Genomic DNA, 22,323 nt, shown 5'->3' with positions numbered 1-22,323 from the left:
CTTACGTTTTATTATTATTTTACTTATTTATTACTGATTGATTGATTTATTGTCTTTATTCTTAATTTGTTTATTTTTTTATCTTATTTTGTGTGTAGAAAAATAAAAATTAAGATATTTGAGAACAGTGGAATGTTTTATCAGATATTTTGGTGTGGAAAACCGGAACCAAAGTACTGAAAAAGTGTAGGGTATAGCAGAAGCAAAAGCATTAAAGATTTTTTTTTTTATTGATTTTTCTTCCAGTTTTTAATAAATGCGTTTTGGATTTTTTTTGAAAACCTGATGCGGTCCAGCTTCACCCAGAACCTAGCTCCGGTGGCCCCCAGGTAAATTGAGTTTGAGACCCCTGCCCTAATCCCAACCTAACTCCAACTCCACCCCATCACCAAACTCTAACCTCTAACCTAACGGCCACTTTCCTCCACCCAAACCAACCCACGGCTCCAGAGCCGCATGTGGCTCTTAAGCCTCTTTGTTGTGGCTCCCTTCGCAATGCTCAAGTATTTTTTTTAACACCCGAATGAGGAAAATACGCATCTTTATAATGATTTTTTTGCAAAAAATCTGACTTTCTGTGGGACACTATACTCCATCAACTCTGATTTTTCTCCTTTGAACTACTTTGATACCCCAAAATTCCCTCCAAATCTGGCAGTCAATCAAAATGTTTGGATAGTCACATTTCTTCAGGCATCAGGTATTGAGGTTTAAAGATGATACTATCATTACCCTATGAGTTGGCATTCATCACACATGAACACTGCACTTCTATTTATTTGATTGTGCTGTTAAAACCTGTTAAAATAAAAAAAATCAAACTTTTAAAAGTTTATTTTTATCGAGATAGTTTTATAATATGTTTTTAAATCATGTTTTGTGGCTCCAGTCTATTTTTCTTGAGTAAGTGAGGGAGTAAAATGGCTCTTTTGATAGTAAAGGTTGCCGACCCCTGGTCTAGCCAATGACCCCTGACCTTTACCAAAACATAATCCGAACCCAACCAACCAACCAAACACTTAGCCTAACCTAAATCCTAAACCCAAACTCTGAACCCAAAACTCTTACCCAAACTTGTATCATCCCTCCCTCTCTCACCTGTCAATCATCCTCCCCCCCTAAACAGTAACCCTGCATGGAGGAAGGCCCCAGTGGGGATAAACAAGACCGTAATCCCGCTTCTCTCGCCACTACACTGAGTGTAAACTGCAGGTACTTTGCTAATACAATTAAGCGACTGGTGGGCGTACGCCACGGCTCCGTCTTTGACGAAAAAAAGGTTGTATTAGTAAACGCATGCATCGCTGTTAAAGGTCTGCTTGATTTAAAAATAGATAGGAAGCAGGCCATCTGTGTCTTAGCATAGTGGAGCTCCGAGGATTAAATCCAGATTATGGCTGAAGCACACAACGTTGTGTGTGTGTGTGTGTGTGATTGTGTGTGTTTGTCGCCTGTCATCAGTGTGTCCTTGGCTGCATCGACCAGCAGCAGGTTAGCTAGACAGCTATAACCGCCAGATTGGACGAGCAAAAAGGGAACCGCAACGGAGCAAACGCACACGAATCCATCTTTCCTCGCAGGCTAAAGCGCTCCTAAAAGTCGCCATGGCTTTCTTGATCAAGAGTATGATCGGGAACCCCCTTTCGGGTATGGGCCTCGGCGGCGGAGGCGACAAGGAGGAAGAGGCCACTCCATCGGATCCGGCCAAAGCGGCGGGGATGACGCGTGAGGAGTACGAGGAGTACCAGAAACAGTTGGTGGAAGAGAAGTAAGTAAACAAGAGAGCGCCGCCATGTTGGATTCACAGAAGGTGACCTCCTGTATTGACCTTAACGATGCTTGCTTTTCTCCTTGAAATCTACCTACACTGACTAGAAATGTTCTAATTTCTATCTTGAATGGGACTTCCTGTTTAGTACCATCATATTTGTTGCGTGCTAACGCAGGTTCTACACCGACGCTGCACGTAGCGCAATAATCTGACCCCAATCTGCCTTTTTATTTCTTTATCTGGGCGTCATGTCATAACAATTAAATAAAAACACCACAGCATATTGTATACTGTGTACAGATGTGTTTTATATACTTTTATTATAAATAAATATACCATAAAAGCATAATCTCTATTGCACTAGTATTAAAAAAAATGATGCGTTCGTGAGCAAGCAGAGGGGATTTTGCGGCATGAAGCCTGAATTACATAACAAGCTTTATCGGCCTCTTGCTTAGTAAAATACTTCATGCGTATTTCTTTTATGTATGTATTTACTACATGAAATAAACAAAGCTAAGTTCATATATATGTAAATAAAATCATGAGTAAATGATAAGAAACGAAGCCAGTGGTGTTGATTTCCAGTTGGCTCCTCCCAGTCTGGTCTGATAATCCTGAACTTTAATTGGCTGAGGGGAAAGTAGCGCCTGAAAGAAAGAAGTAAGGTTTAAACTTGTGATCACGTGATTGACAGACGTTTATCGGCCACAGATTTATACACTTTATAAATGATTGGACAACATTAGCATAGTTTTTTTATTTGTGCTACTTTTAAATGTTATTTTAAGTCATTGATAATAAATCTTAATAAATATTACATGTATGGGGATGAAAACAGGATCTAAAAAAATAAAACTAAATCTACTGTGTAGGTCATAGTACTTTTCATGACAGCAATAAAGTACTTTACTGCCTGTTTTCCTGTCCTGTCCAGTACAATAGGATACGATACGATCAATGAGCTGACTGATCAATGTGTTGTGTTCAGGATGGAGAGAGATGCTGATTTTTTGCACAAGAAGGCTGAGAGGGCGACGCTGAGGGTGTGCCTCAGGGAAAAGTACAGGCTGCCTAAGGTAAACACCGCTACATTATACTCCTAAATACATCTGTTTGGCTGTTTTTTAATGATGCAAGGTGAATATAGAATATATATTTACATTATTATATTTTGAAATCGAATGTTTCATGAACCGACCAGTCCAGGGTTGGAACAGCTGGGATAGGCTCCAGCATACCTGTGGTATAGAATACGGATGGATTGAAATCAATTGTTAACTGTGCTGGTTAGCTAATGTATTCAAGATATATCAAAATTGTATGTGTTTATGCAATAAATTAGGTGTTTTTGGTTTAAAATAACATTTAAAATTTTGAAATGCTTATTTATTTGTAAAGAAATAAACTAAATTAGTCATCGGGTGATTGAGTATCTCATGAAAAACAAGCTAAAGTCACTTAAAACAACAAAGGTTCCCTTTATTTGGTATCTGAACGACTCTTTTTGGATTGTCGCTTCCCTGATTCACTTCTACTCAGTTTCATGTCAAGAAATTTAGATGGGAATCCAAAAACTCTATCTTCAGTGACATTCAAGATATTAAATGATATTGTTTAACATCAAAATCACATGTGTTTATACAATAAATTAGGCCTTTTTGTTTTAAAATAACATTTAAAATTTTGAAATGCTTATTTATTTGTCGAGAAATAAACTAAATAAGTCATCAGGTGATTGAATATCTCATGAAAAACAAGCTAAAGTCACTTAAAACAACAAAGGTTCCCTTTATTTGGTATCTGAACGACTCTTTTTTGCTTGTCGCTTCCCTGATTCACTTCTACTCAGTTTCATGTCCAGAAATCTAGATGGGAATCCAAAAAGTCTATCTTCAGTGACATATTGCAGCCAAGGTCATTGTAGGACTTCATGAGTTTGACACCAGCTGCTTATAATGATCTGCCTTGGAGTTTGCAAGCGACTCAAAAGTCAATTTCTCCTACTGTTCATGACATTTCTCTGCATCAGGGGTGGGCAAACTTTTTGACTTGAGTTAACAAAATTGCGCCGGGGGCTAGAACATACGTATATTTAATAAACACTTAATACTTTAATAAACATAAAAACTTATTTTATGCGTATAATTAATAAAACAGTCCACCTTGAATTATTAGTCTAAGTTTATTTGTAAAATGTCATACTATCAGCTATATGTTCTCATTTTTTTCAAACTACAAAATTTAATTTTACCGTTTTTTTTTTTTACTGAATAAGACATCAAGTTAAAAGTTGAAATACTCCGAAAGTAACTGGCGGGCCGGATTCAAACGCTTGGCGGGCTGCATGTGGCCCCCGGGCCGCAGGTTGCCCACCCTGCACGATTGTGACCTAGGCTGAAGTTAGGTCCTATTTATTTTTGTCAAGCTGCCGCACGCATGCAGTTCCCGATGTAGTCTGCGTTGGAGTATCAGATAGCTTTGCGGTGATTCCAAGAGGCGATGCAGAGCACGGCACCAGATTAGACAGGAAGGTGTTGACCCAGGTGACCCACGAGGAGTCTTATCAAACCAAAAATCCACCGAGCAGGTGTCCCGGGATCACTCGGCCGTGTGACTACACAGCTTCCACTTCAGCGCTTAAGCATTTTGGTTTTGGGGACTATTCAGTTAGTAGCCATGGAAGGAGCACAAAAGGTACGTCGCCCTTTCAATCCTATCAATCCGTCTTGTTTTTTTCCTGCTTGGAGTGAAGCATTTGGGTTCAGGACAAAAGGTTGTGTGGTCGTTAAAAAGCGTCAATTCATGTTTCGCAACCTTGGCTGCGGAGAGTGACAGTGCTGCTATTGTGTGATGAAACTATGCTTTTCTCTGAGGTTCTTTTCAAGCAAAGTGCATATATATAAACGTAATTATCCTGCTGTAATGATGTTTACATTGTATGCAAAACCACAAAGGCCATGTGTCTTTATTGGAGGTGGCGTTTTTAAATAGGTTGGCACCATTGGAACAATAGCAAACTTGTGCAGGGGAGTGAATTGAAGAGATAAGTATTTTCTTTCACAGAATAACCGCATGGAAACAGGAAGTTGTCGTCTTCTCTAATGGCATTAGCATCTCGTGCTAGGTTATCTTTAGACCGCGGCTGCTGATAATCCTGCTGATTGAACGTTAAAGTTGTCACATTATGCCAGCCAGTCCATGCAATTCTGCAAAAATGATGAAATGATAATAAAAGTGAAAGAATATTGTGTAAAAGGCACTTTTACAGATCTGCGCCATCTCGCTTTACAATGGCGGTAAATGGAGCACAGACGTCCGCCAAGACCAGTTTGCACTATTCATGAAATACAGAAAATATTCTAAATCTTTCATTATTCAAAAAAAAAAATTTTGTTTTTTAATCCGTCGTGTTACACAGAGTTGAGAAAATTGGTGAAATTGTTTTTGTGCAATCTGCTAGCAATCCCGAAAAGGGATTAGCATTATTCATTCAGAAATATCAAAATTCTTTCCAAATTAAAAATATATATCTATTTTAATAAAATTAAATAAAAATGTTATAAAATATTTTTGTTTATTATTCATTTATTATAATTACATAATTGATTATTAATATTGTAAGAATATTTTAATGTAATATATTATTCTTATTTTGTAATAAAATAATATTACATTTACAATTTAATCAATTCATTATAAATACATAATAAATAATATTTTTAAAAATAAAATTAAATACAAATGTTATAAAATATTTTTGTTTATTATTCATTTATTAAAATTACATAATTGATTATTAATATTGTAAGAATATTTTAATGTAATACTATATTTAGTCATAAAATAATATTACATTTACAATTTAATCAATTCATTATGAATACATAATAAATAATATTTTTTATAAAATAAAAATATATATAAAATTAAATACAAATGTTATACAATATTTTTGTTTATTATTCATTTATTATATTACATAATTGATTATTAATATTGTAAGAATATTTTAATGTAATACTATATTTAGTCAAAAAACAATATTACATTTACAATTTAATCAATTCATTATGAATACATAATAAATAATATTTTTTTAAATAAAAATGAATATTGCATTATTTAAACAAATACATTAAAATGTATGCATTATGTACCCATAACTCAGTGGTTCCCAAAACCTTTGTGTTTGCAGCATCCCCCTTTTGGAGATGAAATTATCTTCAGGGCTCCAATCACAAAATTTCGGTCATACTGATGACTTTTCTCATTTACAGCATGTATTTACGTATGTAAACAATAACAATAACAAAAACCATACTTTTTGTTATTTTGTGCAGTCATTTCTGGGTCAAAACAAACAGCAACAAAAACATGGGCTGCCAGGTGGAGACAACAAGAAGTTCTGACCTCTGCCAAGGCCGATTCATGCACTGCCAAAATAAGAAAAAAACTGTAAAGCTTTTTTTGGTGTGATCCTGGTAGCCAACTAACGGACAAACGACAACAAAAAGGACCTCCTTGGAGGAGTTAATGACATTCCTTACAGGAAAAGCAGTGTTTCTCCAAAAACAGAGCCTGAGGGCTTTTATTCTTTGCTTCCTGCAGAGCGAGCAGGATGAGAACATGATCGAGATGGCCGGCGACGATGTTGACGTACCCGAGGAGCTGCTCAAGATGGTGGACGAGGACGCCACGGAGGAGGAGGGCAAGGACTCCATCATGGGCCAGATTCAGAACTTACAGAACATGGACATGGACCAGCTGAAGGAGAAGGCGTCGGCCACCGTGACCGAGCTCAAGAGCAAAGCCGAGGAAAAGTGCGCCGTCATGTGATCGAGCGACCAGGAAGAAGACGAAGACTAAATTGAACTACATTGCAGTGCAAAAGCCACCATTAATCTTGTTGTTTTAGCAAAGCTTTTCGGTTTGTTTAACTAGCAGACTACTTCCTAGTTCATGGCGGATGACAAAATAACATGATTAAACGTACAAATGGTGAAAAGAAATGTATGCACTGCACCTTTATCCAGATTCTCACCACAATCTAACAGCTTCTTAGCCCAGTCGCCAACCCGCTGTGAAGTTTCATTGTTTTTGTTTTTTTTGTGTGTTTTTAGCGTAATCCTGCTCTTCATTGTAGTTTTACCGTTTCAACTTGGCCGCTGAGGTCTAGTGGTGGCCTCCACATTTGCACAGTACTACATTTTAAGCATTCAAATGAATTTTAACACGGCCGTGACCAGTCGTTATGATGGAAAAACTTTAAAATACAAAATACACTCATCCCACTAAACTATATTTAACTATTTGTGTCACTAACAAGCTAAATTACAGTCTCCTTCAATCATTTGTTTACAGTGAAATATGTAAAGATGCTACACTGTCGTTGGAGTGTTTGACTTCCCTTTTGGTGGTTCGGTGGTTAGATGTCTTTTTGCATGTTGTGTTGGAGTCCATGATAGGATGTTTCTAGAGGTCGTGTCTGTTGTTGACACAAAACAGACGCATGTTAGAACCCTCACATTTAAACGACGTATACGTCTGCTCATTTGCAGGATTGCACAATGTGAACTCATGTACATAAAATTGCAAGACTTGTTGAAATAAAGATGTGTATTATGTTAACGAAGTGTTTGCTCAATGGATGGACGCCGTGGAATTTAAACACACACAAGTAATAGCTGAAACTGAAAGGTCGTAGTATATACTATATTCACTTGAGGTATTATTCTACTATTTTAATGACAAATGACCACAGATCTGCTTTGTAAACAAAACAGAAATAGCTCAGCTCTTCTTTGTTTTTGTCCAGGTAGGTCTCGTAGTGATGAAAGTTGGAGACCCCTGCATTAAAGGCTATCAAATAACTGTGATTAATCCTGTCAACATGGTGGAGAGGGAAGGAAGAAGCAGGTCTTAATTTAATTGGGCATTATCCAAACACTTGTCAATTGGGATGGGGAGGGGGGTGATTAGGCCTGCCTGGTTTGGACTGGAAGGGGGGGGGGGGCTCAACACGGTCAACGGTTAAGTTTCACATGAGCCCAAGTTTGAGCATGCTGTGGATTTGCAGACTGAAGATTAACCTCTAATAGGATCACACAGGCCCCTCCCACTATTTCTCTATATATGTGCATCAGTTTGACTGCTTGTTTGGATACATTCAGTGCCAAAGAACACCTACTGCAGGAAGTAGTCAGCCCAAATCTGAATCCTTCATCATAGCGAGACATTTTCTTAAGTAAAACTTCCTGAATGTGCATATTTTGTGTTAAAGTGAGGCTAATCTTGTTGACTGCCTGCTCGTGTTTGGATGTCAGGATGTCGCCAATCTACTTGTAGCTGCCGTAAGAGGTTGCTTTGAGTCAGTTGAAAGTAAATTGGGTTAAATTAGTGTGTGTTACATTAATGAATGTTAAGATTTACAAAATTACTGTATTAGGACTTGTTTAAATTAATTCAGGGACAGATTCTAAAGTGGAACTAATTTTCGCTAAAGTGCGTGTTTCGTTAAGACATTAATGACTGGTGCACAGTGCATCACCGAGCCAAAAAACAGGAAGTCAGCTGCATAAGTTGCTGTTGTAACTCTTAGGAAGCTATTGTACTCCTCTCTAGCGTATGTGAACAATTAGGTAATATAAATACAAGAACAATTTGCACTCCTTAAGTTGCCTAAATAAGATACCGTTCCAAATGAATATGCTATTGTTAGCCGCGAACGTTAGCCTGCTAGCAGGTCTAGTAAACGCAAAGACGCTGAAAGCTAAAGTTGTGAATACGGTAGAAGTCAATTCCACGCCATTCGCCCATAAATGCGGCATACTGTAGTGGTTCTCAAAGCCATAGGGGGTACATGAATAAAATGAAAAAACTATTAGCGCGTAACAGTCAAAATTACGAGTGTGCCTGAATGTCTCACAGTGGGAAGAAACCGCAGCAGGAAGGAGACAGAGCCACAAGTTGTTCCTTGCTCAAATAAGTAAGTCCGAATGATTACTTTGTGCATTAAGAGTATTTCATCCTGAATATTTCATTTATATTGGTCTTCCAACTAATCCCTGCACGGCCCAGCGTTCAAAACCTGGCACTGTGAGTGGAGATTCACCCCAAAATGAGTCTTTATTGTTGGTATGTATTGTTTTAGGGCAAGTGGTTCTTTTAACGTTGGGGCATCATGGGAAGATTCCAGTCATATAATGGACACTTCATACTCAACAAGCAGGATCAAAACTAGCAAACTGCTGTCAATGCTACACATAGACCAGCTACCAGCATACGTTGTGTTTCCGTGCTGGTCCTCCAGACCAGTATAGATCCGATACCAGCATGAAAACACACCATATGCTGGTCCAAAGTATGTGATATTTCCAAAACCAACCGCATGTTCATACAACAATAAAACAATGTTATAAAATGTTCTACCTCTAACAGACATCAATGCTAAACAAACCTTTCGCATGAGTGGACGAGAAAGTAAATCTCAAATGACGTTCATCCAAATTAAATTGATTCAAATGGAGGATTTCAACATCAGGGTGGATGATAACTTATCCATGCATCAGTCCTCATGCCAAACTTTACCAGAATGTCATCAGTGCCCTCCCCTCTCGTCACCCTCAGGGGCTGTCCACACTTTTTCAGCTCAAAATGGCCAAGAATGTTATGGTAATGGTTTAATTTCATTTTAACATGCATCAGATTACAATTGAATGCATCACATAATCAGTTCACAGTTCCACATGTCCAAAAGGAGTAGGAAGAAGCAAAGCTTATTAAATCCTACCCCTCCATCTGGTACTTTTACAGTCAGTAACTGTTACAGTTGTTCACTTCCTGCTTTCCTAATATATTATCAGACTTGCATCCACACGGAAACGGCGTTCTATCTAAACGCCGGCTTGATGTTGCCGTGCCATGATGTTGTCATGTGACTAGAATTGACAAAATATTTGAATACTTGGACTTGGTGTGACAATTCCACTACCCCGTCAGTATTGACTTGGCTTGGAACGTTTTTGTGTGGACATAGCCTGAATGTTCCTACTTGATCTCAGCAAGACATTTTGGACCGTCGTATGCATCCATGCTTGTGGGAATCATTTTGGGAGGACCTTTTTTCTCTTCCCCAGTGCACAAACCAAAGGAATGTATGCATGAGTGCCGTGTAGAAGAACACCAATTGGATGAACGAGTCCGCCTGAATCATGGTTCATTCCGATATCAAGGTAATTGTACAATAATTGTATCAAGGCCACTTTCTGTTCCCCGGGTCCAAAGTGTTCCTTCACGTCTTAACAAGTCATTCTCACTTACAATATAAAAAAAATACCTAATGAATAAATAAAAGCAACACAAGTACGTTTGGCACTTTGTGGTGTTAATTAGCATCTCTGTCCGCCCCCCCCTCCTGGCACCTCTTGTAGACTGACAAAGCATGAGGTCACCTTGTGCAATTAGGAAAAGCTAAATAGTTTTAGTGGGTTTTAACTCTTTTGAGTCAAATGATGTAATCCCCTTAAGCGGGATTAGCACACTGCTGTCAATCTTTGTATCCTCCTAAGTGGTCGTCGCTCAAATTTTGTTATTGTTGGCTTGCCGGGGTGCACCGACTCCACATTTGTGGCATAAAAAAAAAAAGAAACATACTTATTGATCAGAATGACTGAATCTGGTGCTCTAAAACCCGGTTCTCGTGCGACTAATGAGACACCAGTTCAGTTTGGCAACAATATTTGGATATTTTGATTAAATATTAAGCTGGCAATCCTGGCAGAAATCTTGTAATTATGATTTTGTTGTACCTTAATCTGGAAGACATAATCTTCCTCTTTTTTTTTCCACCCCTCCCTGACTGCCATGACATCTGGAGGCGTGGAAAAGATGGTTTTAAGATTTATGTAAGTAGGTTTACACAGTGCTCTCTCTCTGTTTCTGCACTTGAAATGTAAAGGAGGGGGGACATATTGCTTCCCCCTGTTAAGATCCAGGACGTCCCCCCTCTGTGACGTGCACAATGAGGAGCAGGTGGGAGGGCAAGGATGGCAGATGGGGGGTGGGGGGTCGGTAGTTTAAAAGCTGAGGATGCTCCACGCAACGAGACAATCTTTCGCGTGCAACATCTCCGTCAACACACCGACCCATGTGGCTCATTGGACCGCCTTCCCAGAGGAGGAAGAGAATGATGATGATGATGGATCAGCGACTGTCCCCGTCTGCGCGCACCGTAGTCCACCAAGGGTCGGCAGGGAACTCACCCAAAGTGCACAGCATCGATGCCATCCTGGGCTTCAAGGAGGACCTCCTCTTCCATAAAGCGGGAGCATACTGCGGCCTGACAGACAAAGTTCGGGGAAAAGACGACGAACCCAAAAAAAGTCACTTCTCGGAAAGTTTTGACGGTAATTATTTCTGATACACACTATAATTTTCTTTTTAAAAAAGTTCATATTAATACTTCCGAACAACTTTTTAATCAATTTTGACTTTATTTCTACTGCGCAGGGACATGTACTATTAATGATGGTGGCGGTGATGCACCGCCCTGTCCGGACTCGCCAGACCGGGATGGCAAACTATCAGACGACGAGAACCCCAAAAAGAAGCACCGTCGGAACCGGACCACCTTTACCACCTTCCAGCTGCATGAATTGGAACGGGCCTTTGAGAAGTCCCACTACCCGGATGTCTACAGTCGAGAGGAGCTGGCTCTCAAAGTCAACCTGCCCGAGGTCCGAGTGCAGGTAGGGAATAAAAACCCAAATATTTTGCTCCTAAGCACTCAGACAATTAATTTTCTTGATTGTCTTTAATGGGATAACTACTTGAAACGGTCCCGGTCATAATATTAGTGATAAAAAGCATAAAAGTTTCTTCACCTAATTTGTCTTTTCTGTCATAAGAATAAAACATATAACAGGTATTATTTTTAGGCTATATTTTTTAGGGGAACATTTTTTATCAAACACTTATTTTATTTTGTTTTATATATTAATTATTTTTTATTTTTATAGTTTTGTAGTTTTTGATATAAATAACATTTGAAGTGGTCCAATAAAGTTAATATCAAACATAAAGAACTCCTATGGTTCTATTTTTTTTTTTAGTTGATTTTTTTCTGGAAACGTTTTGTTTTTAATCAAACAAACAACTCCGTCATACCTACTTAGAACAAGTTGTTTTGTCATATTAATAAGATAAACATAGAAATATTATTGTATTATTGGGTTAAAGTCCATTATCTAGTTATAGCTAATTAATTTATCAGAAGATTATTGTCTCATAAAAACGCATTCTAAGTGGTTCATACTAACATAAACATGAATCGTTATTAGTCATTTCTACTATTAACATCTATTAAAATTGAGCAAGCACTTATTTAGGGTTAAAGTCCATTATTTAGTTATAGCTAATTCATTTATTTGATTATTCGCTCATAAGAACGCATTCTAAGTGGTTCACACTAACATAAACATGCATTGTTTTTAGTCATTTCTGCTATTAACAACTATTAAAATTGAACAAGCACTTATTTAGGGTTAAAGTCCATTATTTAGTTACAGTTTATTCATTTATTTGATGAAGGAAAAAAACAATATTGTAGTTTAGCGATGTAAAAACTGCACCGCATTCCACTAAGAGTTCTATTAGCTTGGTTGCCATGGCTACACAAGAGACGAAATATTAAAAACAGCCTTCTGTACACTGAAGAGACAAGGTTTTTGCATGCAGTGTTTGGTTTCATTAATGACTGACCCCCCTTGTCATCGGCCCCAGGTTTGGTTCCAGAACAGGAGGGCCAAGTGGCGCCGACAAGAAAAGCTGGACGTGAGTTCCATCAAGCTCCATGAAACCGCCGCCTCTTCTTTGCTTTCCTTCGGCCGCCCACCCACCGCGGGCCCCCTAGGCTCGGGCCTTCAGCTGGACCCCTGGTTAGCCTCCCCCCTCGCCACTTCCACCACCATGCAGTCCCTCCCGGGCTTCATGGACGCCGCTCAGGGCTTGACCAGCGCTTACACAGCCTCGCCGCCTCCCTCCATGCCGCCGTCCCTGCCCGCCTCATTCCTCAACACCCCCACATTGGGACACACCCCTCACCTACCCCGGATGGGATCCATTTGCCCGCCACAACCAGCCCCGCTACTCCATCCTCCGCAGGCGTACCAGTGCTCGTCAGATCCCAGAAACTCCAGCATTGCCTCATTAAGGATGAAGGCCAAAGAACACATTCAGTCTATTGGCAAGACGTGGTGATGTTCAATTCCCAGCATGCACCTGGATATACCCTACTTGCTCCCTCTTCTTGGAGGACTGATGGGATTGTGCTATCTTGGATAGCGGATGCTGCTATGACACCAACTGTGACGGACTTTTTATACATTTTTGTTTGTTCTATCTCACTCGTACCTGTTGCCAATTCCTTTTAGCGGTCACCATTACCTATTTATTTACCTGTACATGTCCAAAAAAATCATCCCTGTCTGCTGATCTCATGTGAATATTTTGTCAACACAATAAACTTTATATGTAAAACCAAGACACCAATAATCTGGCTCAAATTCATTCAGGGAACAATTTGTCCCTATTGGTCATCGTGGAAGTTAATGACTTGCATTAAAAATAATAAACACTAGTTCAACAAAGTGGAATATTCTTGTCACTTTTGTTTTTATAATTGTAACAAGCGTAAAGAGAAGTTAACCACTGTCCAATGAAGAAAACAAGCAAAAAGCAAAACAACCATTGTGAGGAGCTGCACGGTGGATGAGTGGTTAGCATGTTGGCTGGGAGATTGGGAAGACTTAGGTTGGAATCTCCGCTTGGTATCTCTGTATGGCATTTGGATGTTCTCCCCTTTTGCGGCCTCTCGCCCAAAGACAGCTGGGATAGGCTCCAGCATACCCGGTCTCACATCTCACATGACGCCATTTGTTCAGATTCTGAAGTAGAAGGCCATTTGAGTCCAAGGGGGACAAGGTTCTATAGTAGAACCTTGTCCGAACAACGGTCAAACAACGCCCCCCAGTGGTGGCGTGAAACCATACTTCAAATAAACACAAGCAACCTAAAGAATAGAAAACAGTTGTTTGTGATTATTTTAAGCGTTGTTTCCGCTAGCATTAATCAACGTTTGGTGGCAATCTTTTTCCAAATAAACACACACAGCCTTTCTTACACACAGAAAGCAGCTTAAGCTCTTTCAGACTTCCTCTCTGGATTCTCAGAGAATTACTTGTTTCCTCCTCATTAACTCCCATAAACGTTATCCCATGGGCTCCCGGGATTAGAGGCGTAATAATGGGGTGAAAGTGGCTTGTAGCTCCTTTGTTCACCAATCAGCCGTGACCGAATGAGGGCTGAGGACACAACAGGAAACTTTCCTTTGGCATTAAAAGAAGAGGAGAGACGTGTGCAACCAACTTGTTGCAATTAGCGCTGACTATTGTGTGGAAAGCGAGCAGCAAGGCGACCAAGATGGTGGGCTGAGCAGCTGTGGATCTCTGGAGCCTCGGGCAGAAGGATTACATTTACCACAAAACATGGACTGACGTTCGGTTTACGCTGCTGGAGCCTATCCCAACTGACTTTAGGTGAAAGGTGGGGTCACCCTGGACTGGTCGCCAGCCAATCACAGGGCACATATAGACAAGCAACCGTTCTCATTCACATTCACACCTGTGGACAATTTGGAGTCGCCAATTTTGGAATGTTGGAATGAAACGGGAATATCTGGAGAAAACATGCTAACTCCACACTGAGAGAGGAACCCACTTTTAGTCGAAAATGTACGCCAAATTCACGTGAGTCCAACTTTGTTTTCATCTCAGTTTAGCTAGCTAACAAAATGGCAGCCGGAAGTCAGCTAAAACATGGAAGTCAACACAAAACTCGGGGAAAATCAACATTTAAGATTACTTAATGACTTAAGTGACCATAATGTGATAAAGCAGAAACAAGGAAAATAACGACAAAATACATTACTCGTCCAAGAGAGAGAGATACTCGAGAGAGTCATGCATCTATTCATTTTCTTGTTCTCACTCTTCAATTCGGAAACATTTGACATTTTAAAAGTCATTATTACCATTTGTTGGTCTTTAAAGTGGTTTTGAGCGGCCTCTGGTGGACAACATCCGTTCCTGCTGGACTGTATTGTTTTTTAAACTAAACATCAGAATCTGATTTTAAAAAAAAAGTGAAATTGTACCAAAGCAGAATTGCAAGAGTATTAAAAAAATCTTTATTATCATTGAATATTAGACACTTCATACAACCAGCTTTTTACAGTATTATTATATATATTAAATAATATATTATTTATATATTTTATATTATATTTGATATATTAATGCATATAATATATTGATATATTTAATACTATATTTTAATATTATATTTTATATTTTAATCTTATATTTTTATTATATTATTTAACTGAGCTATTTTAAAATGGTGCCCTGACAGAAATTAAAAACACATGCAAAATGATGTTAGCATATTTGACATTTAATCCTCATTACTGTGTTGAGTGACATGCAACAGAAAAGCAGTCGTTTCACCAACAAAGCATCAAAAAACCTTTTGGCCACAAATGTATATTTCTATTGGTTTTAGCCAACCAAGCATGCATGCATAATTAACGTTTAAATCCTTAACAACAACACATGGAGTCCTCAGTTCAGAAGATGCAGGTCTGACATCTAAAATAAAGTCATATTGTTACAATATATGATCACTTGGTGGGTTACAATGTGGAATGATCATTTCCCACTCAAGACCTGAGTGTCCAGGTGTTCCTGCACAGGATATGAGGTAGTCCTGGCTGGTGGATTCAAGTCTTGGCGGCCTCTTTCCCATTAAATGCCCTGGGAAAACAGGGTTGGAAACCGTGTTAACTACCCTGGCATGAATATCAGTCTGGTTGGTGATTATGTGAATAAGGACAACAAATTAAACCCACACTGCTGCAAGGTTAGTTTCCATTAACTTTATTTAATTGCATTGATCATTTCACCATTGATAACTGATAATTAAATTCTACTTGCATGCAAAGTGGCTACGTTAAACTTAAACTAGATGACAAGAGCAAAAAAATGGTTTCTCTTACACAGCAAAATCAAAAGTGTTAGATTTCCAGTGTTGGTGTTGTATGTTAAAAATACAGTGTTAATTTAACACTTGCTTAGTTTAATTCAACTATGTGAGAGTTAATTCCTCAAAAGAGTTGGTGTTAATCCAGGGAGTTAAATCCAAGCAACACTGTTAAGTGTTGATTTTAAAATCAACACTTAACAGTGTTGCTCCCAGAATTCCAACGGATCTGTGACGTGTTTGTCTAAAGGGCGGGACGACTTGGAGACTCGAGCACGGTCAGCAGAGGACGACTTTACCTCCAGACTTCACGGAGTATCTTTTCAGTAAGTATTTTATATGTGTCGATAAGTGTCGCGGAGTCCTGTCTATAGCTCTAACAAGGTAGGCTAAGTCCAATGTTAAGGTTAGCTGTTGTATGCTATTTTTTAAGGGTGCATTAATGTTCCTTTTGCACATCAGTGTTGATGAATATACACAGCTTGCTTAGGCTACACGTTTGGATAACACGGTATATAACTGCACATTTTTTGTAAGAGGTTAAAGCTAGCTAAAATGGTGTAGCACGAGCATGAGGCATCACATTAACAGAATATTCTCTGTCGGAAAATCTGTAGGCCATCGAAGTGCGCTTATGGCAATTAATTAGCTATGGTCTAGTTTCGATGAAAATATCAAGCGATGGAGTAAGGTTAGAGAGCCGGGGCTGGGCCGGGGGGTTGAGCTCCCGCCTGCCCAGAGACTGCTGCTATTGCTAAAAGTCAGGCTAGCTCTGTGAGCCGGGTAGCATGTTGCTGCCTTAGGCCTTAGGCACCGGACCACCACGCCAGCCACACAGAGCTCTGCTCTTACAGGGAGGAGTAGTTTATTTAATTATTTTATTTTATTGTATTTTATTTATTTTTAACTTTTGGGACTTAACAAAAGCTTATTCTTAACGTTAGCTTCTCAATCTAACGTTAGCCGCAGCTAATAAAGTTACCGGAGTCACACACACCCCCCACCCCCCAGCTGCGGCCATAATAATAAACGTCTGAAATGCCGGTGAGTTTTTAACTTTAAAGTTACAGTGTTTTAGCTATCTATGCATATGAACAATAATGTCGCTGTCATGTGCCTTCAGTTGACGTTATTTTGCCAAACTAATTAGAGACGAGTTGATCATGTGTCTTTGTGTTTATGGGTAAGTGTCGGTGTTGTTGGCAGGAGAACCAGGTTAGCCGTCATGATAGCAGGCAGGCTGAGCTTTAGTAACAGTGTCATTGTGCTGGACCCCGTTGTCGGGGTGGAGACTAGTTGGCATGACTTGTGAGTAACACTTAAAAAATCAAAACAAATACTCAGACGGTCGAACTCAGGCAAGGCCAAATCTTCATGTTTCTCCACATCCACGGTAAACATACTGTAAATGATGATGTAGTGTGGATGTCTATTCTTCTATGTTTTTCTATAGTACATCATGTTGGTGAAGGTGAGATTTGGAGAAACGCAGAAGTATGTCAAAGTGGCTGAGACTGAGGATGGCTATGATGACTTCAACACATTTCTTCAGAAAGGTTGGCATCACTTTTAATAGAGCCCAGAATGTTTGTGTAAATTGACTCATTGCTATAATATCTACTGAATTTATGTGATATGTAAATGTCTCATATTATGGAGTTATGTTTATGATAGCTAATGGTAATGCCCTGTGTGCCCTTGATCTAAAATGTTGGGGAAAAGAAGTTTAGAAAATTTCTGTTTATCATAATTTTTCCATTGCTCTAAATTTAATATTTTTTTATCAGTCATTCATAAGCTAGATCTTCCACTTGAGACTGAGCTGCACTTGACAGATGAATCAGGGACAGAAGTCGATGCAGATGTGTTTGAGGAGCTTTTGCAAGCAGGGAACCTTACTGTTAGGGTGGCAACTAAGTCAACAGGTGAGACTCAGGCTTGTGAGGTCAGGAGTGGATCGTCAATAGAGTATTGTGGAGAACTAATTATTTTTTCATTTTGTGTATACATTTTTCTTTTACTGTTTACAGTTGTGCTTCATCATGATCTTTCATATACTTCGTTGGAGTCACCCATGTCAGACAACTCATCTGTGTCAGTGTCAGAAGACTCCGTGCCAGTATCCTCTGATTCATCTGATGCAACAGTGATTGTTCGGACAAATGGAGGGAAGAGAACCCATGCTGAACGGAAATCGGCAAAAGAGGTCTTAGTTATCAAATATCACACACAAATATATTGTGCAGTAGAACTGTGTCAAACTTTTTTTGTTGTTGGACATAATGATGATCGTGATGGATATAATTGCTAATTTGCTTTATGATTCTTTATGTTTTAGATGGTGAGAGATGCTCTGAAGGACAAACCGGGTGGACAGATTATTTTGGATGAATATGATAAAATGAAAACATTGATGGATAGCACAAGGAGACAGTTGGTAAACCTTCTTGTGGCCGACATGGTTGAAAGTCATGGGTAAGACTTCATTGTTCATATTTATACTTTACAGATTTTTTTTTTAACAGCACACTTATTTTAGAACATTGCATATTAGTAAAGCAACTTATTATTTATTTTCTCCTATGAAAGAGATAAATACTAAATGGCTAAAACATGATACAAAAACTGATTAAAAAAAACTATTTGAAAGAGACTTAAACTCAGTGACACTAACAACAGTAACATTTGTAAGCACTGAAGGAACTGTAGTAGTAATGTCATGTTTATCTTTCAGGAGGAGCCCACCTGTCTCTGTGCGAAGTAAATACGCTTTGGGCATCATCTCTCTGTTTCCCAGCCTCAGAGATCCATACTCAGACAATGGATATGTAAGTTTATAAATGAAAAGCTTGTATATCAATTTATGGAGTAGTAATGTGGTCTGAACTTACTCTACAATTTAATGTTTTTAATATTACAGGAACACTTCTATGACCCACAGAGTGGATCTGGGTACTTGGCCTGGAGGATAAAAACGGTTCAGCGCAACACTGCAGCTCAGTCCCGGAGATCTTCCACCAGCACACCCTACCAGGATAGTCCAAAGAGAAAGAGGGAGGTTCTCTGCACGGATAAGCAGCTGCTTGGTGAGCAGTGTCATGAAGCAATATCCTTTCTGAAACATTCAACTGACGAATCGGCAATCAAAGAGAAGATGAGGGCTACTTTCCAGTACCGCCAAACACTGGTTCAAGATCAGCAGTGCTCTTCAACAGTTTTAGATGTCTTCCCACGATTCCTCAACATCACTGGCTTGGTAAGAAAGACAACGTCGCTGGATGCAAATATGCTTCTTTGTTATGTCTGTAAGGCACACCACAAAAGTTCCGCATTGCTTTGCCAGCATTTAAGACTCCACCACGGTCTATATCCTGGAAAGATGTTACGGTTAAAATGTGGACAGCCAGGATGTTGTTTATCATTTTGCACCTATTCAGGTTTCAAGAAGCATCTTGTTCGTTTCCATAGCGATGCTTTGACTAATACTGATGACAATGTGGACACTCAGAATGAAGTTGGTGAGCCCTCAACTTCACAGGCAGTCAGTGCAGACTCTACTAGACCAACAACTACCCAGCTCTCTGTTGACAATAAGCATGTGTTAAACATGTGTGCTTCTGTTGTAGCACAGTTGCAAGCATCTGGTGTTGCTGAGAGCACAGTCCAAACAATGGTGGGGTCCATGGAGGAACTTGTAAATGACATTCATAGGCAAGCGAGAGATGCAGTTCTCAGCTGTACTACAGAAATTCAAGGCACAGATTTGGACAAGAAGGTGGAAAAGTGTTTTGATCAACTAGAAAATCCTTTCTCAACCTTGAACACAAGAGGCAAACGACAGAAGTTCTTTGAGGAAAAGTGGGAAATTGTTGAACCTATTGAATATGTTCTTGGAGTGCGGTTTGATGTTCGCAGGGATCACACAACAGGGATTTACAGTCAGGTCCCTGTAACCGACAAATTTGTGTATACACCCATCCTGGGAACTCTTAAGTCTATGTTCAAGAACACTGAATTGTGTGAAAGTTTCTTGCAAGCCAAGCACCAAGAAGAAGGAGTTTATAAAGACATATGTGATGGTTCATACTTCAAGAATAACGTTTTGTTTTCCCAGAACAAACATGCTCTACAGATTCAACTCTATTTTGATGAGTTTGAGACAGCAAATCCCTTAGGTTCAAAGAAAGGGATTCACAAACTTGGCTGTATTTACTTTATTTTGAGGAACCTGCCACCAAAATATAATTCTGTGTTGATGAATATACATGTTGTGGCACTCTTTCACTCACAAGACCTCAAGACTTACGGATTTGATGACATCTTAAAGCCTCTTGTTGATGATCTTAAAACACTTGAAACACAAGGAATTGAGGTGCCTTTCTCAGACTCACCTTTGCTGGGTTCTGTTATACAAGTAACAGGTGACAACCTAGGTTTACATGGACTGTTTGGTTTTGTCGAGTCCTTCAGCGCTACGTATTATTGCAGATTTTGTTTGACAAGTAAGGTTGAGTCACAGTCTGTGTTTACTGAAGATGACCCTGGCATGATTTTTCGTACAAAAGAAATGCATGAACAACACTGTGTAGCTCTACAGGAAAATCCTATGTTGAGTTCAACATTTGGTGTCAAAAAGACATGCTTGCTCAATACATTGCATTTTTTCCACACCTCTGAAAACTATGCAGTTGATATCATGCACGACTTACTTGAAGGTGTTGTACAATACGAACTCAAACTTATCTTTCAGTACCTTGTCAACCATAAGTATCTGTCTTTGGAATCATTGTCACTGAGGATCCAAAGTTTCAACTATGGTTATATTGAGAGAAAAAATAGGCCAAGCGGGTTGAAAATGGATGATGCTAGCAAGGACCTTGGTCTAAATGCAATTCAGTTGTGGTGTCTTGTGAGAAATACTCCTCTTATTTTTGGTGATGTATTGGAAAGAAATAACTGTTACTGGAATCTGCTCCTCCTCTTGATTCAGATTGTGAATATTGTATTTTCACCTATTGTAACTAACGGTATGACATACTATTTGAAGCACTTGATTAAGGACCACCACAAGCTATTTCAGTCTTTGTTTTCACAGAAAAGATTGATTCCAAAGCATCATTTCATGCTACATTATCCACGTTGTATTAGAAAAATAGGTCCACTCCTTCACGTATGGTGCATGAGGTTCGAGGCAAAACATAATTTTTTTAAAAGATCAGTGAAAAATTTCAAAAACATCACAAAAGCACTGGTGAAACAACACCAGAGACAGCTAGCTTACCACTGGGAGAATTTTAATTTTCAGAGATTTGAGTTTGGTCCAGTGAAGAAAGAAACCATTGATAGCTTGGAAGGAGGTGATGTTTTAAGTTCTGTTTTTGATGAAAATGCATACTGTGAAGTGTCAACCACTAATTGGGTGAAGAACTATGGAACAGAATACCAGACTGGTATGTTTGTTTGTACTGGAACAAATATGGAAGTTCCTGTTTTCAGAAAGGTCACCAACATCATAATACATGATGAGCAAGCTTTTATTTTGACTTGCAGAGTGGACACTCTTTATTTTGATGATCATTTCAGTGCATACTGTATCAATGAGAGAGCAGATTCATTTTCTGTTTTTCCAGTTAAGGAGTTGATTTATTACAGGCCCTATGACAAACAGTTTTCCAATGAGATGTGTGAAAAAACATACATAGTGCCACATTGTCATATTGTGTGAAAAAACATACATAGTGCCACATTGTCATATTGTGTGACCTGTGTTGTGGTTATTGCAAAGCCAGTGCTGTTGTTAATGTGGTGTGCTTGTTTGAAATACAGGTGATTCAAACTGCAACTTGTGTGGTTTTCTTTGTAAATTTTATTGTTGTTGTTGTTATTATCATTATTATTATTATTATTAACAACAATAATGATGATAATAACAACATTATTATTATCATTAATATTAATATTAACATTAACATCAATATTATTATTATTATGAGCAGTAGTAGTAGTATAATATTTAACACTATCCATAGTGTTAGTATAATTTGAATTTTATTCAGTGTTAAAACAACACAATGATAGTGTTAATTTTTGACACTACACACTAGTGTTAGGTAAATTCAACACTGATGGGTGTTAAATTTCAACTATTGAGAGTGTTGATCCAACTCTGTCACAGTGTTAACTGTTTAACACTTTCAAAAGTGTTATTTTAACTCGATTTAGTGTGGACCAATATAGACACTTTCAAAGTGTTGAATTTAACTCCCTAGGAGTTGATTTAACACTTCTGAATTTGCTGTGTACCAACTGCCCAGTGCATGCCACGTTGATCCATCTTTCCAAGAGGAACAGCAGAACTCTTACGGCAATGCAAAGTCACAATGATTAAAAGGAGCCACACTGTCCTGCAGGTCCACAAATGCTGCACTCTCGCCATGTTCAGCAAATGCCACATC

General features: G+C 38.9%; 3 protein-coding genes across 3 annotated transcripts; all 3 read left to right on the top strand.

The window, feature by feature from the left end:
- The first annotated feature begins 1,407 nt into the window (after window positions 1-1,407).
- On the top strand, window positions 1,408-7,402 carry cplx4a (complexin 4a). The gene is made up of 3 exons (XM_058064311.2): window positions 1,408-1,768; window positions 2,763-2,850; window positions 6,383-7,402. The coding sequence occupies exons 1-3, from the start codon at window positions 1,605-1,607 to the stop codon at window positions 6,608-6,610; spliced, it is 480 nt and encodes a 159-aa protein (XP_057920294.1). The 5' UTR covers window positions 1,408-1,604; the 3' UTR covers window positions 6,611-7,402.
- A 3,367-nt stretch (window positions 7,403-10,769) lies between these two features.
- rx3 (retinal homeobox gene 3) lies at window positions 10,770-13,411 on the top strand. Its single transcript, XM_078793992.1, has 3 exons — window positions 10,770-11,178; window positions 11,282-11,520; window positions 12,554-13,411. The coding sequence occupies exons 1-3, from the start codon at window positions 10,920-10,922 to the stop codon at window positions 13,028-13,030; spliced, it is 975 nt and encodes a 324-aa protein (XP_078650118.1). The 5' UTR covers window positions 10,770-10,919; the 3' UTR covers window positions 13,031-13,411.
- Window positions 13,412-16,078: 2,667 nt separating this feature from the next.
- Window positions 16,079-21,575, top strand: LOC144901066 (uncharacterized). The gene is made up of 8 exons (XM_078793991.1): window positions 16,079-16,194; window positions 17,322-17,424; window positions 17,656-17,793; window positions 17,899-18,074; window positions 18,207-18,343; window positions 18,603-18,696; window positions 18,789-18,929; window positions 21,031-21,575. Exons 2-8 carry the CDS (start codon window positions 17,328-17,330, stop codon window positions 21,049-21,051), a joined length of 804 nt encoding a protein of 267 aa, XP_078650117.1. The 5' UTR covers window positions 16,079-16,194; window positions 17,322-17,327; the 3' UTR covers window positions 21,052-21,575.
- The last annotated feature ends 748 nt before the right edge of the window (window positions 21,576-22,323 follow it).

The sequence above is a fragment of the Doryrhamphus excisus genome, linkage group LG10 (assembly GCF_037039965.1).
Source record: "Doryrhamphus excisus strain RoL-2023G ecotype Guam linkage group LG10, RoL_Dexc_Guam_v1.1, whole genome shotgun sequence".
NCBI classification, from domain to species: domain Eukaryota; kingdom Metazoa; phylum Chordata; class Actinopteri; order Syngnathiformes; family Syngnathidae; genus Doryrhamphus; species Doryrhamphus excisus.
Note: the sequence above shows the minus strand (reverse complement) of the source record. Positions and strands in the feature narration are given on the sequence as shown.